Below are 13,909 nucleotides of genomic sequence, written 5' to 3'. Positions count from 1 at the left end.
GGCCTACTATATGTGTCTTGATTCTTAAGAAACAGCAGTATGGGGGGTCCCCTAAGACCATCTCCAGGTCCCTGGGGTGGGAGCAGGTGAGGAAAGTAGGGAGGGAAGGAGATGGTGCTGCCAAGCGGGGTCAGGTATGAGTCCTTGGTGGTGAGTCCTTGGCATATAGTTGGTGCACTTTCTTTCCCATGCTGAAGCATAGAAAGCTTCTTTAAGACAAGTAGGGACAAAACAAAAGTCAAAGCTGATTCCTACAACACAACACTAATTTTTTTTTTTTTTTTTTGAGATGGAGTCTTGCTCTGTCACCCAAGCTGGAGTGCAGTGGCACGATCTCGGCTCACTGCAACCTCCGCCTCCCAAGTTCAAGTGATTCTCGTGCCTCAGCCTCCCGAGAAGGTGAGATTACAGATTACAGGAGCCCACTACCACATCCGGCTAATTTTTGTATTTTTAGTGTTTAGACCATGTTGGCCAGGCTGGTCTTGAATCCTGACCCTAAGTGATCTGCCCGCCTCGGCCTCCCAAATTGCTGGGATTACAGGCATGGGCCACTATGCCTGGCCTAAAATTGTTTTTTTAATATTTTTATTCTGTACATTTTCTTCCCAGCAGGCTCATTCTAGCCTAGCTACAACACTTTTATAACATCTGTCTCCCAAGTCCCTTCCTGACTCTCAGCTCCCATGTGGTCTTCTCTTCCCAGCATTGGCGCTCTCATAGGCCTGTCCATAGCAGCAGTGGTTCTTCTCGCCTTCATTGTTACCGCCTGTGTGCTCTGCTACCTGTTCATCAGCTCTAAGCCCCACACAAAGTTGGACCTGGGCTTGAGCTTACAGACAGCAGGTAAGGAAGTTGCCAGGTGATGTCCTTGTATTCGGTAGACTAGCACCTTTTCAGCGGGGAGAAATGTAGAAATGATGTTTGGAACATTTGCCTCATGACTATTCCTGGAATATGCAGAAGCAGCGGCACATTTTTCAGGAGATTCGTGATCTAAACATTTCCATCCTAAACTCTTCATGTTTACATTGTTTGTCAAAATAATTTAATGTAGACAACACTCCATTTGTCACACAAAGATTAATCCATGTTGTGGATTGTTTAAGATGATGTTTTAATTTTAGCCTTGGGGAATGCAAACTGATTTTAATATTAACCCAAACAAAATAGAATTAATTTTTAAAATTTGCTGCTTCCAAACTCATAATTTATCAGAAATGAAATACAAGCACTTTTATTGTGTGTATGCGTTTTTTTAAATAATCTGATGTTCCAGACTACCCATTTCTTCGTTAGTATAGGTTATCAAGTGCCTCTAAGGGGCCAAAAATAAAGTGTTGCTTTTTCACAAGCCATTTTTACACACATTTTGACAACTTCCTGAAAGGTATTATGAAAGATACAAGTCTCTGGGCTAGGCGCGGTGGCTCACGCCTGTAATCTCAGCACTTTGGGAGGCCGAGGCAGGTGGATCACGAGGTCAGGAGTTCAAGACCAGCATGACCAACATGGTGAAACCCTGTCTCTACTAAAAATACAAAAATTAGCCAGGCATGGTGGCAGGCGCCTGTAATCCCAGCTACTCAGGAGGCTGAGGCAGGAGAATCGCTTGAACCTGGGAGATGGAGGTTGCAGTGAGCCGAGATGGCGCCATTGCACTCCAGCCTGGGCGACAGAGCGAGACTGTCTCAGAAAGAAAGAAAGAAAGAAAGGAAAGAAAGAAAGAAAGAAAGGAAAGAAAGAAAGAAAGAAAGAAAGAAAGAAAGAAAGAAAGAAAGAAAGAAAGAGAAGGAGGGAGTAAGGAAGGGAGAGAAAGAAAGAGAAAGGAAGGAAGGGAGGAAGGAAGTCTCTATTGGCAAAAGATCTTTCAGTATAGTTTGGTAGCCAATGCTCAAAATAGATATTATTAAATCCATTTTACAGATGAGAAAAGCAAGACTGAGAGAGTTTTGATGACTTGCTTAAGGTGTCATAGCTAATAAGTGGTGGGCTGAAATACAGCTCACATCTGTCTGCCTTGAGTCACCACACTGGGTCTGTGCAAGTATATAACTAAGCACAAAATTGTTTGATACAAAGTGTAGGGAAGATTTCAAACAGGGAAGGATACTTGAGTTAGTGTTGAGTTTAGTGAAGAAGTTGCTAAGGCAAAAAAAAAGAGAAAGGCTGTCCCAGCGTAGGGTAAGTAGTGGGTACATGTGTGTGGACCGGACTGAGTGAGCCCTCTGCAGTGACAGGGTCATTCACACTGGGGCACCACAGGGAATAAAGCCAGGCAGCCTGGGGGAGAAATTTAAGCTAAGCAAAAGAAGTAAGGGTGACAGCCGGTTGTGGTGGCTCATGCCTGTAATCCCAGCACTTTGGGAGGCCAAGGGAGGTGGATCACCTGAGGTCAGGAGTTCAAGACCAGCCTGGCCAACATGGCAAAACCCTGTCTCTACTAAAAATACAAAATTAGCTGGGTGTGGTGGCAGGCACCTGTAATCCCAGCTACTCGGGAGGCTGAGGCAGGAGAATCGCTTGAACCCGGGAGGCGGAGGTTGCAGCGAGCCAAGATTGTGCCATTGCACTCCAGCCTGGGAGACAGAGCAAGACCGTGTCTCAGAAAAAAGTGGGGCCGGGCGCGGTGGCTCATGCCTGTAATCCCAGCACTTTGGGAGGCCAGGGCGGGCGGATCACAAGATCAGGAGATCGAGACCATCCTGGCTAATGCGGTGAAAACACGTCTCTACTAAAAATACAAAAAATTAGCTGGGCTTGGTGGTGGGCGCCTGTAGTCCCAGCTACTCAGGAGGCTGAGGCAGGAGAATGGCATGAACCCGGGAGGCGGAGCTTGCAGTGAGCAGAAATTGCGCCACTGCACTCCAGCCTGGGCGACAGAGCAAGACTCTGTCTCCAAAAAAAAAAGAAGAAGAAGAAGAAGAAGAAGAAGTAAGGGTGACAGGAGGCATCGGGGAGGTAGAAGGGGCAAGGTGGGTAGTAGCTAAGTCTCAGAGAAAGAGAGGGCCGAATGCCATCATTTGTAAACAAGAATTTTCCAAGTTAACAATAAAAATACAACAAGCAACAGCACAAGAACCCTTCTCAGATCCTGATGACTGTGGATAATCCAGCTGTGACTGAGCAGCAAAAAGCAGGAGGGGTCACTTTTGAGGGTGGAAGGATTCAGCTGGCTCCTCTTGGAGTGAGAAAGACCTGAGAGGCAGTGGCAGGGGAAAAGAAAAACGTCTGCACATAGAACCAGCCTGGTGGAGACCAGAGACAACTGAGGCTTCAACGTTACGTTTTGTTTTGTTTTGTTTTGTTTTGTTTTGTTTTAGACAAGGTCTCACTCCAGTCGCCCAGGCTGGAATGCAGTGGCGTAATCATGGCTCACTGCAGCCTTGCACTCCGGGGCTCAGGTGATTCTCCCACCTCATTCTCCTGAATAGCAGGACTACAGGTGCGTAGCACCACACCTGGCTAATTTTTTGTATTTTTAGTAGAGATGGGGTTTCACCGTCCTGCTCAGGCTAGTCTCAAACTCCTGGCCTCAAGCAATCCACCTGCCTTGGCCTCCCAAAGTGCTGGGATTACAGGTGTGAGCTACCACACCCAGCTGGTTTCAACTTTTATAGAGGTCAATGAAAGACATAAAAGAACCTGACTATATGGAAGATATGGCACATATGTGGATAGAAAGGCTAAATATCATAGAAATGCCAGTTCTTCCTAAATTAACCTATACATAAAAATAAATAAAAATGTTTCATGGAATTTGTCAAATTAATTCTAAAGTTAATCTAGAGGCATACAGGTGCAAGAGTGAACAACACAATTTTGGAAAACAAAGAAGAGGAGGGACTTGCTCTATCAGGCAGCAGGACATTTTTTAAAATAAAGGATTTCTGTTTAAAAATATAAGTTTTGTGATATTGACACAGAAATTGACAAATAGAATTGGGCAATGCAGTGGTTTTAAACTGAGTACAAATTTGTTCCCCTAGGACAATTGGCAGTGTCTGTAAACATTTTTGGTTGTCACACTCGGGGAAGGGATACTATTGATAACTATTGGTAGAGGCCAGGGATGCTGTTTAACAGCCTACAATAAAGAGGACAGTACCTCACAACAAAGAATTATCTGGCCCAAAATGTCAATAGTACCAGTTGAGAAACCCTAGAGTAGAGAATAGAGTACTAAAGTTGAAAAACCTAGAATAGAAAGAGTCCAGAAACAGACTAATTAAAATATAGGAATTTGTATAAAATGTATAATTTTCTAAAAAATAAAGGAAAAGATTGGCAAATGTCCCTACATCAAGTACAAATAATATGACACTGTATGTGAAGTTAAAAAACAAATGATGGGCTGCAAAGATATTATATTACATTAAATATCTATACACACACACACACACACACACACACACACACACACAGACACAATTAGTCCTCATATTCTCCAATTCTGTATTTGCAAATTTCCCTACTTGCTAAAATTTACTTGTAACGTCAGCATCAATACTCAAGGCAATTCTGAGGTCATTTGTAAATGTGGGCACACACAGAGTAGCAAAAAATTTGATTTACACATGTATCCTAGGTGATATTGAATAAGGTATGCTCTGCCTTCTCTTTGCAGCTCTCATGGTATAAGCAAGTGTCTTTTTCTCAGTCTATTTAGTGCCATGGTTTTTGTATTTTTTTATTTTTAATGGGTGATTTCACTGTTTTGTTTTGGTTTATTTTTATTTTTATTTTTTGAGATGGAGTCTTGCTCTGTCGCCCAGGCTAGAGTGCAGTGGTGCGATCTCAGCTCACTGCCACTTCCGTCTCCCAGGTTCAAGCAATTCTCCTGCCTCAGCCTCTCAAGTAGCTGGGACTACAGGCACCCACCATCATGCCCAGCTAATTTTTTTTTGTATTTTTAATAGAGACAGAGTTTCACTATATTGGCCACTATATTGGCCAGGCTGGTCTTGAATTACTGAACTTAGGTGATATGCCCGCCTTGGCCTCCCAAAGTGCTGGGATTACAGGTGTGAGCCACTGTGCCTGGCCTGTTTTTGTTTGTTTTAGAGACATGAGTTTTAGGTTATAGTGCTGTTGGCCATGAGTTCAATGTTAATGAATCAATAACATATTAAATAAGGTCACTTTAAACAGAAACACACATAGAAAAACAAAGTTACATATTGATCAGTTGACAAAAATGTGACCAGAGGCTCACAGGAACATAACCTTGTATTTCCCCTAGGAGCAATAATTCAGTATTTGTTAATTTAGTGTTTGCTGTGACTTTGTAGAATATAACTACCGTGAATAATGAGAATCAACTGTATATAAAACAAGGCAGGATTGATATAAGTACACCTTAAAAGATAAGAAAAATGTAATTTGTTAAAAAAGAAATGCAAATGCCCAATGCACGGGAAAAGATGCTCAACATTACTAATAATCAGGGGAATGCAATTCAAAAATGATACATCCAGGCCAGGCACTGTGGCTCACACCTATAATCTCAGCACTTAGGGAGGTGGAGGCGGGCAGATCACTTGAGGTCAGAAGTTCGAGACCAGCCTGGCCAACATGGTGAAACCCATCTCTACAAAAAATACAAAAATTAGCCAGGCATAGTGGCACATGCCTGTAGATCCAGCTACCTGGGGAGCTAAAGTGGGAGGATTGCTTGAGGCCAGGAGGTGGAGGTTGCAGTGAGCCAAGATCGGCCACTGCACTCCAGCCTGGGCGACAGATCAAGACCCTGTCTCAAAAAAAAAAAGAAAAAAAGAAAAATCTTTATTAAAAAAAAAAATTACATTGGCAAATTGGCAAAAGCCCAAAAATGTATCATATTAAAAGTGAGAAGGTTGGAAGGTTGGGATGGGGGAAGCAGGTACTCTCATATACTGCTGGTAAGAGTATGCATTGGTACGACCACTTTACAGAGAATTTTGGCAATATCTATTTAAATAATATATATAATTATATATTAATATATCATATATAATTATATATTAACGTACCTAATATATAATTATATATAAATATATTATTATATAATATATTTCATTATTACATAATTAATTATCAATATTATATAATTGTTAGTTTTATATATATACCCTGTTACTCAGTAATTCTACTTCTAATTAGCTGCCTTAAATAGTTGCATTAGGAGAGGCTTCGTAAAGACAGACATCTTAAGAACCTGTAATATTGGAAACAAAATGTCCATAGGTAGAGGAATGGATCATAAACTGTGGTATAATAGAATAATTAAATATTGATACAATATAGGTAAAAGGAATGAACTAGCTCTAAATGTACCATATTATTTGCTCTTTATGGTAACTGGGTAGGGTATAGATCATGTTATTACTTTCATTTTACAGATGAGGAAACTGAGACCCAAAGTCACCGAATGAGTGACAGAGCCAACTCTCCCCTTCACCCTCCTTCCTCTCCTTATCCCTGTTGCTGTGAAAGGGTCATCCCTACAATGTGCCAGACACTGTTTGAAATTTCACACGCACCATCTCCTCTAATCTTTCCAGCTATCCCAGTGAGGTAGATCTCATTATAACCCATTTTACAGATGCAAAAATCAGGTCTCAGAGAGCTTAGATGATTTGCACAAGGGGTCATACATAGCTTGTGATTGTGGAGCTGGAAATCAAACATGTGTCTTTCTGCCTCCAAAGTCCTGCTCTTTCCATCCTCCTAGAGCAGGACTGTGGGGTGTTCTGGCTTGTGCTCTGTGCTCCTAGTCTCACCCCACCCTACCCATCCCCTAATTCCTACTTTTCTGGCTCAAGGGGAATACAGTTCATCCCTCGGCCCTGTGAATGGAAACCATCCTCCCGCTTTTCACTGCTCAGCCACCAGCTGGATTATTCAGTCACGAGAATTTGAGACAGCATGTCCTGATTTTTGCTTCTTATTTTTAAGAAGAAAAGTGCATTGCCTGACCTTTTACTAAATAACAGCTTTAGGCTCTCTCTGCCTTTTGCTCAAACTCAGCTCTTAGTTCCTACCCTTCTTCTTCATTAAGTGTTGTCCTCTCCTTTCCTCTGCACCCAAAGCATCAACCCAGGAGCTTCCTTCTGCATCTGAGATGGTTACAGGCCCACTCTCTTACATTCATCAGAGCTTTACTGTTGATAGACTTTCATTTCTGTTTGCTCTCTTGCGCTTCAATAGGACATGGAGAGAGGTCTTTACCCCCATTTTATAGCAGAGGAAACCAAGGCTCAGCCAAGGGAAATGAACTAAGTCCACATAGCCAGTGAGCATGTGTCACTGCGATGTCAACCCAGATCTCCCAGACTCTAAAGCCTATGATTGCACTGTCCCTTCGGTTCCTTAGCTCTGAGTATGGAGGCAAGGGTGGGGTGGGGAGTCCTTGGCAAGAGCAGAGTGTAAATGGAAAAGCAGTTTCTGAAATAGGCTTCTTTCCCTGCCCAGGCATTCTGTACTCTGTCCCATCATCGTCACACCCATCCCATCCCCACACTTGGGATGGCAATGAAGACCATAACTTTCTTATTCTGGTACTTTGTGAGGAACTGGCTAGATCAGAAAAGTGAGTTCCTACTGTTGAGCCGGGCACTGTGCTAAGGACTTCAAATACATCATCCCCTTTAACCTGCTCAACTACTCTGCCTGGTGATTATTATCAACTCCCATTTTGCAGATGAGGTCAGTGAGGTGAGTGTAGAGGTGATATCTAGGTACATTTAATAAGATAATAAAACACTGGGGGGAAAATTAAGGAGTCCAATTCTTATCCTCTTCTGAAAGTTGTTGGTGAAGAGGTCATTAGCCATTCTCATCAACTAGAACTCAAAAGCTCCTAGAAATAAAGTCTGATGCTCTCACTGTATAGATGGGGCAGCTGAGGTCCAGAGAGAGGCAGTCATGTGCCTAAGGTCACCCAGCCAATTGGTGGCCAAGCCTTTGCCTCCCAGCCAGAGACCTTTCCCTGCAGCAGCTGCCCCTATACTGCAGAATGACTTTCATCAGCCCCTCCCACCTTCCACAGAAGGCTCAGTCATGTCACCCCAGAGCCCACTGCTTTTTAATTAACCATACTTGAGAGGTAACACCGAGGAACCAAACATGCTTCAGTCAGTGATGAGTTTGTTTTGACTCCTCCAAACGGGGAAAACCTGAGAACTCCTTTCCAAGCTGGTCACCACAGGCTAGGCCCATGTTCAGGGTTGAGAACCCCAGGTAATGGGGGACTGGCCACAGAGGTCCTTGGAGAAAGGAGGGAAGGCACAGCGCTGGGCAGAGATGCCAGAAAACCTGGTTCTAATCTTGGCCTTGCTGCTATCAGTGTGTGGCCTTAAGCAAGTCATTTTTCTCTCGGCCTCAATTTACTCTAAAATGTGTACCATCATAGCTACTAAGAAAGTTGTTGCAAAAACTAGAAATGATGCTTACTGGTATTTAATTAGTCTCAAACACATAGTAGGCTTTTAACAATTAGTGGCTGTCATTTTCATTATTATTAGGCGCTTCAATTTTTACATGTTGGCAATCTCAAATATACCATTTTCTTTTTTTTAAAACCCCCCCTTTTTTTTTGAGACAGAATCTCCCTCTGTTACCCAGGCTGGAGTGCAGTGGTGTGATCTTGGCTCACTGCAACCTTCGCCTCCCGGGTTCAAGCAATTCTCCTGCCTCAGCCTCTCATGTAGCTGAGACTACAGGCACCTGCCACCACACCCGGCTAATTTTTGTATTTTTAATAGAAACGGGGTTTCACTGTGTTAGCCAGGCTGGTCTTGAACTCCTGACCCCAGGTGATCCATCCGTCTCAGCCTCCCAAAGTGCTGGAATTACAGGCATGAGCCACCACGCCTGGCCTAACCTTTTTTTTTTTTTTAACAGCTTCCCACATAAGCCAAAAATGTAATGTAATTGCTAAAAAAAAAAGTGAGTGGAACCTCAGGTCACATTAACAGAGTATAAGGTCTGGAAGCAAAGGAGTGATGATCTATATTAACTTTCAGTTGGATAGAACTCACCAGCCATCACATCTCGGAAATAACTTTTTATCGTCTACTCTGTAGGTTCCCAACTTCGGTTTCCAATTTCCTGAGGGTCCCCAAACATAGCAGTGGGGATTCTTGAGCAATCTCCAATATTGCAAAGGTTTTGTTTTTTTTTTTTGAGACGGTGTCTCGCTCCGTGGCCCAGGCTAGAGTGCAGTGGTGTGATCTCTGCTCACTGCAACCTCTGCCTCCCAGGTTCAAGCAATTCTCTGCCTCAGCCTCCCGAGTAGCTGGGATTACAGGCCCCTGCCATCACGCCTGGCTAATATTTGTATTTTTAGTAGAGACGGGGTTTCACCATCTTGGCCAGAGGCTGGTCTTGAACTCCTGACCTCGTGATCCACCCGCCTCAGCCTCCCAAAGTGCTGGGATTGCAGGTGTGAGCCACTGTGCCTGGCCCAACAATTTTTGTTTTCTTTTTTTTTTGAGATGGAGTCTCACCCTCTTGCCCAGGCTGGAGTGCAATGTTGCCATCTCGGCTCACTGCAACCTCTGCCTCCCAGGTTCAAGCAATTCTCCTGCCTCAGCTGGCTACAATATTGCAAAGGTTTTATAGGGACCAAGTTTCTTCTCTTTGAGCTAGAATTATATCAGTTCCAGGGGGGTAATTAACATAGGTGCTCTCCTGCTGATCAGAGCTCTTTGATTAATACAGAATGGAAAAAATTAGTACTTAATAAATGCAGTCTATTATGTAGACAGAATCCTTCAGAACTTGGAGTTCAAAGGGAAAGAAATAGAAAAATTAGGCCAGTTGTATTTTCTACACCATTTTATGAAGTAGTAACAGATCTAGAGAGGTGAAGGGTTTGGCACAAAGTAGCACAATGATTTAATACCAGAATGAGGACTTGAGCCAAGGGCTTGTAACTCCTGGAAGCCCAAGGGATTCCCCAGAGCCTTGGCTGGCCAGTTGCTCAGAGCCCCATAATGTGAGATGGACTTTGACCAATCAGATGATCAGAGGCAGGTGACTACTTCAGATCTGGGAACGAGGTCATGTGAGGATTAGGTAAAGAGCTGGGGATAGTTGGCCTTGAACAGAGGAGACTCTGGGCTCACAGCCTAGGGCCTCAGATCTCTGCAAGGTTGTTCTGGGACAAGAGGATCAGACATTTTTATGAGAATCGAGAGAACAGAGCTGAAATCAGTGGGGAAAGCCATAGGGAGATGGATGTTGAGTCAATAAAGGTAGAACTTATTTAGAGTATACCTGAAATACTGCAAAAAGAACTCCATCACTCTGGGCCATATTTCACTCACAAATTCGTAATCCTTTACAAATTTGTTTTGTTTTTTAACAAACAAATTTTTTTGTTTTGTTAAATTGTTTTGTTTTGTTTTTTAAAAAAGCACCTCTATCCATGGAAGGTAATCAGGAAAAGGCTAAATATGGGATTCAGCTAAGGGGATTCTTGTATTGAAGAGAAGGTTGAAGTAAATCCCTGTACAAGTTGGAATGCCTTAAAATGAAAGCTTAAATAACAAAGAATCCCAAGGAGTCTATAAAACATGCACAAAATAACCTGTTAGAACAAAGTGTGTTTGGGCCGGGCGCAGTGGCTCACACCTGTAATCCCAGCACTTTGGGAGGCCCAGGAGGGTGGATCATGAGGTCAGGAGATTGAGACCATCCTGGCTAACACGGTGAAACCCCATCTCTACTAAAAATACAACAAAATTAGCCGGGCTTGGTGGCGGGCACCTGTAATCCCAGCTACTCGGGAGGCTGAGGCAGGAGAATGGCATGAACCCTGGAGGGAGAGCTTGAAGTGAACAGAGATCGCACCACTGCACTCCAGCCTGGGCGACAGAGTGAGACTCTGTCTCAAAAAAAAAAAAAAAAAAAAGAACTAAGTTTGTTTAGCAAGGTCACAGTAAAGTCAAAACCAAACATCAATTGTATTTATATATACTACTAACAAAAAATTAGAAACCCAAACTAAAAACACAATAATACCATTTACAGTTACTCTAAAATAAATGAAATACTTAGGTAAAATTTAACAAAACATGTACAGGTTCTGTATGTTAAAAACTACAAAATCCCTCCACTTTGGGAGGCCAAGACTGGAGGATCGCTTGAGCCCAGGAGTTCGAGACCACTCTGGGCAACATGACAAGACTTCTGTCTCTACAAAAAAAAAAAAAAAAAAAAATAGCAGGGTATGGTGGCATGTGCCTGTAGTCCCAGCTACTGGGAGGCTGAGATGGGAGGATTGCTTTAGCCCAGGAGGCGGAGGCTACCATAAGCCCAGATCACACCACTGCACTCTAGTCTGGGTGACAGAGCAAGACTCTGTCTCAAAAAAAAGAAAACTACAAAATGCTTAGCCGGGCATGATGGCATGTGGCTGAGGTGGGAGGATCCCTTGAGCCCAAGAGTTCAAGGCTCACTTGTAAGCTATGATCATGTCACTATACTCCAACCTGGCAACAGAGGGAGACCCCTGTCTCTAAAAATAACCAACCAAACAAAAAAAAAACTACAAAATGCTGATGAAGGAAATCAAAGAAGACCTAAAATGGAGAAATACACTATGTTCATGAATTGCAAAACTCAACATAGTAAACATAAAAATTGCAACCCGCCCTTTTTTTTGAGACAGGGCCTTGCTCTGTTACCCAGGCTGGAGTACAATGGCACAATCTGGCCTCAACTTCCTGGGCTCAAGTGACCCTCCCACCTCAGCCTCCCAAGGAGCTCAATGGAAAAGAATTCACAGAAAATGAGGCCAGTCGTATTTTCTGTTCCATTTTATGAAGTAGTAACCGAGATCCAGAGAAGAGAAGGGTTTGGCACAAAGTAGCACAACGTTTAATACCAGAATGAGGACTTGAGCCAAGGTCTTGTAACTTCTGGAAGGCTTGGCTGGCAGCTGCTCAGACCCCCACAATTGGAGAGGGATCACTACACCCTGTTAATTTTTTATTTTTGTAGAGATGGGTTCTTGCTATGTTGCCCAGGCTGGTTTTGAACTCCTGGGCTCAAGCGATTCTCCCTTCTTGGCCTCTCAAAGTGTGGGGATTACAAGTGTGAGCCACTGTGCCTGGCCAAAATGGCAGTTTTATAGATAGATAGATAGATAGATAGATAGATAGATAGATAGATAGATAAGCTAATTCTCAAATTTATATATAGAGAGACAAAGGAACTAGAATAACTAAAGTAATACTGAAAAAGAATAATGAAGTTGGAGGAAATCACACTACTCAATTTTAAGACTTATTGTATAGCAACAATAATAAACAGTAAGGAGGATAGTGTGGTATTGGAGGAGGGACGGACACACGCATAGATCAAAATATGGTCCAGAAGTAGACTGATGTCATAAGGTTGTCCAACAGATTTTTGATGAAGGTGCAAAATCAATTCAACTGGGGAAGAATAGTCTTCTCAATAAATGGTGTTAAAACAACTAAACTTCCATAAGTAAAAAATAAACCTTTACCTAGATCTCACACCTTGTACAAAAATTATCTCAAAAAAGATCTAAATGTAAACCAAAAAACTCTAACACTTTTAGAAGAAAACAGGGAAAAATCTGCATGACATGCGGTTATGCAAAGAATTCTTAAACAAGACATCAAAAGCACAATACATTTTAAAAAAGATAAGCCAGTATTCATCAAAGTTCAAAATTTTAATGCTGTGAAAGATCCTGTTAAGAGGATGAAAAGGCAAGCCTCAGACTGGAGAATATATTCACATATTTGGCAAAATATATAAGGATTGGTCGGGTGTGGTGGCTCATGCCTGTAATCCCAGCACTTTGGGAGGCCCAGGTGGGCGGATCACTTGAGGTCAGGAGTTCAAGACAAGCCTGGCTGACATGGCGAAACCCCGTCTCTACTAAAAATACAAAAAGAATTAGCCAGGTCTTGTGGCACAAGCCTGTAATCCCAGCTACTCAGGAGGCTGAGGCAGGAGAATCACTTGAACCCAGGAAATGGAGGTTGTGGTGAGCTGAGATCACGCCACTGCACTCCAGCCTGGGTGACAGAGTGATATGTCTCAATAAATGAATAAATAAATAAATAAAACAAAATATATAAAGAACACCCTAAACTCAACATTAAGAAAACAAATGATCCCATTAGAAAATGAGCAGAAGACTTGAAAGACACTTCATTAAAGACGAACAGAGAACAATCTATGTTTTAAAATGTCCAGGCATGGTGGCTCAGGCCTGTAACCCCAGCAACTTGGGAAGCCAAGGCAGGAGGATAACTTGAGCCCAGGACTTCAAGATAGCCTGGGAAATATAATGAGACCCTGTATCTACAAAAAAAAAAAAAAAAAAAAAAAAGGTGGATGTGGTGGTGCACACCTATAGACCTAGCTACTCAGGAGGCTGAGGTGGGAAGATCACCTGAGCCCAGGAGGTCAAGGCTGTAGTGCGCCATGTTCAAGCCACTGCACTCCAGTCTTGGCAACAGTGCAAGACCCTATCTCAAAATAAAATAATGTTTTTAAAAAAGGATATATAGGTGGCAAATAGGCACATGAAAATATGTTCAACTTCATTAGTCATTAAGGAAATGCAGATTAAAGCCACAATGAGATGCCATCTCAAGGATCACAGGTAATGGAAATAGATTGAAAGCTTTCAGAAAGAATAGTACATAGACTCACTTGATCTTAGAAAGATCTTAGATCTCTCTGGCTACAGCATGGAGGACGTGATGGAGGGGCCCCCACTGGAGGCTGTTCCAGGGGTCTGGGCAGAAGAAGATGAAAGCCTGACCTAAGGTGGTAGCCTTGAGGATGGAGAGAAATGGGTGGATACCACAGATGACTATTAGGTGGAACCAGCAGGACCTGGCTTTGTGAAAGGGCCGAGGTAGAAGGTGTGAGAGAT

General features: G+C 42.8%; 1 protein-coding gene across 8 annotated transcripts in view; it reads left to right on the top strand.

The window, feature by feature from the left end:
* SHISAL2A (shisa like 2A) overlaps nucleotides 1-13,909 on the top strand; it is a 38,702-nt gene that overhangs the window by 9,487 nt on the left and 15,306 nt on the right. For 4 of the 8 annotated variants that reach the window (XR_010159704.1, XR_010159703.1, XR_010159702.1 and 1 more), the window contains exon 2: nucleotides 707-846. Coding sequence is in view for 2 of the 8 variants with exons in the window: in XM_001146711.7 (XP_001146711.1) it covers nucleotides 707-846 (140 nt within the window). In the remaining 6 variants the exon portion in view is untranslated. Of the gene's footprint in view, nucleotides 1-289; nucleotides 400-706; nucleotides 847-6,380; nucleotides 6,556-13,909 lie in introns of all 8 variants that reach the window. The other 4 variants (XR_010159708.1, XR_008539386.2, XR_010159705.1 and 1 more) reach the window with 2 other exon arrangements.

The sequence above is a fragment of the Pan troglodytes genome, chromosome 1 (genome assembly GCF_028858775.2).
Source record: "Pan troglodytes isolate AG18354 chromosome 1, NHGRI_mPanTro3-v2.0_pri, whole genome shotgun sequence".
Lineage (NCBI taxonomy): Eukaryota > Metazoa > Chordata > Mammalia > Primates > Hominidae > Pan > Pan troglodytes.
The sequence above is the reverse complement of the archived record's forward strand: the minus strand, read 5'-3'. Positions and strand labels throughout refer to the sequence as shown.